Genomic DNA, 1,860 nt, shown 5'->3' with positions numbered 1-1,860 from the left:
TTGAAGATGCCATTGCCCGCAATGTTGACTGCATCTGGTCCTGAAAAGTTTCCGTAAGAGTGAAGGTTTTCACTTGGCTACTCTATGATGACAAGCTCGGCACCAAGGCAAATATTCTCCAAAAGCACATGGGCCAAAAAAGCTCATGCCCGACATGCAACGCTCTAGTTGAAGACGAAATGAACTTATTCATCATTTTGCCATTGGTCCTTGGCCATTTGGCAATGAATGGGGATGCCTCCTCCTGGCTCCTTGCAGTTGCTTTGGGACGTTGCTACTCCTCCTGGACTATTTCCGGACATTTGGCCTACCATCCTACTTGCCATTCTTTGGAAGATTTGTGGCTCACCTAACAAAAAAGTTTAACGCAATGAGTCTCACCCCCCTCGCCTCACCGTTTGAAACATTGTTGACGAATTTACACTTTGGACTTGTAGAGGTTTTCAGAACCTAGTCTAAGGGTACACGTTATGCCTTGGTGTGAATACCTCTCCTCGCGCAACAGCCCTAACTTATCTCTTGTAACACTAAAAAAACTTGAACTTCGGTTCAACCTCTGTGTATCCTGTGCCATTCGTCTTGGGTATTCTCTTTGGTATTTTTGAATTTATCAGTTCCCAGTGTTTAGATGGGCCATGTGTGGTGTTGGCCGCGTGTATCTTAATCATACAGAAACTGAATGCGTGCTCGCTTGATGTGACGTTATGAATCAATAAAAGTGGTCGTTATCAAAAACAAAAAATCAAATAAGGTAGGCCTCGCTACGCATGCATTGCTACTGAACCATGGAACGCGTGACTCAACCACAATGCACCAAACACAGGTCCACGCCCGCTGCCATCACACGCAAAACACCAGGAACCGCACGGTACAAATCCCTCACTTCGCGCGCGAGACCACACACCGTCCTAGTAGTCAAAGTTGAACACAACACACACATCTGCACGCACAAATCCGTGCACGAACCAACCGATCCATGGCGCCATGCCGAGCCACCGTCGTGAAGACGAGAGCGGTGTGCGTGCTCCTCCTCCTCCTCCTCCTGTCGGCCGACGTGCGGCCACAGTCCGTGGATGGGCAGGCGCCACCGGCTCCAGAGGTGGCCGTGACAATCGAAGCAGACGCCGACGGCCGCGGCAATGGCACCCGCGCCGGCGGCGCTGGGAACACCGCGAGGAAGGTGCTGAGCACCATCGACTGTCAGATCTGCGAGTCGACGTGCCGGGTCAAGTGCCTCATCAACAACCTCTTCCAGTGGGGCACCTGCTACCAGCGCTGCAAGGCCGACAATTGCAACGACTGGTGTAGGTAGTCAGCCGGCGAGTCACGGCACAAGAATGGAGCCGCGAATGGATCCCAAGTACAGCCGGGGGCTACATTACTATAGATGTCCTTGTGTCTCTCTTTATCAGAAAAAAAGATGTCCTTGTGTCCCGCCACTGCTAATTTTTTTGGCTTCAACGCCTATATATAAAGATGACGCTGCTATTTTAATTTCATTTACATATAAACTCGAGCTCAGCGCAGACAATACAAACGTTGACGCTCACAAACACATGCACATTAGCACATACATTCATTCCTATGAATTCACACACCCTAAGTCATTGAGCACAGTTTCATTTACAAGTAGAAACATGAATGTTTCCCTGCGCCTTTGTTCTGAAAAAAAAAAGAATGTTACTACTTTTATATTGAACCGTGTGGTGCTATATCCTACATGCAAGAGAAACTATAGAACAAGAAAATTCAACAATTCAAAAGTGTTTTCCTCGGACCAACAAATGAGCTAATCTATGTTTTCCTTTTTCTTTTTACGTTCACAAAATATATACTCCAGCACAAAAATCTAATTGTATT

At 47.4% G+C, this 1,860-nt stretch overlaps 1 protein-coding gene across 1 annotated transcript; it reads left to right on the top strand.

The window, feature by feature from the left end:
* Window positions 1-920: 920 nt before the first annotated feature.
* On the top strand, window positions 921-1,431 carry LOC125540003 (uncharacterized). Its single transcript, XM_048703567.2, has one exon. The coding sequence runs from the start codon at window positions 977-979 to the stop codon at window positions 1,310-1,312; it is 336 nt and encodes a 111-aa protein (XP_048559524.1). The 5' UTR covers window positions 921-976; the 3' UTR covers window positions 1,313-1,431.
* The last annotated feature ends 429 nt before the right edge of the window (window positions 1,432-1,860 follow it).

Source organism: Triticum urartu, chromosome 1A (assembly GCF_056163025.1).
Source record: "Triticum urartu cultivar PI428250 chromosome 1A, HENAU_Tu73, whole genome shotgun sequence".
Taxonomy (NCBI): domain Eukaryota; kingdom Viridiplantae; phylum Streptophyta; class Magnoliopsida; order Poales; family Poaceae; genus Triticum; species Triticum urartu.
Note: the sequence above shows the minus strand (reverse complement) of the source record. Positions and strands in the feature narration are given on the sequence as shown.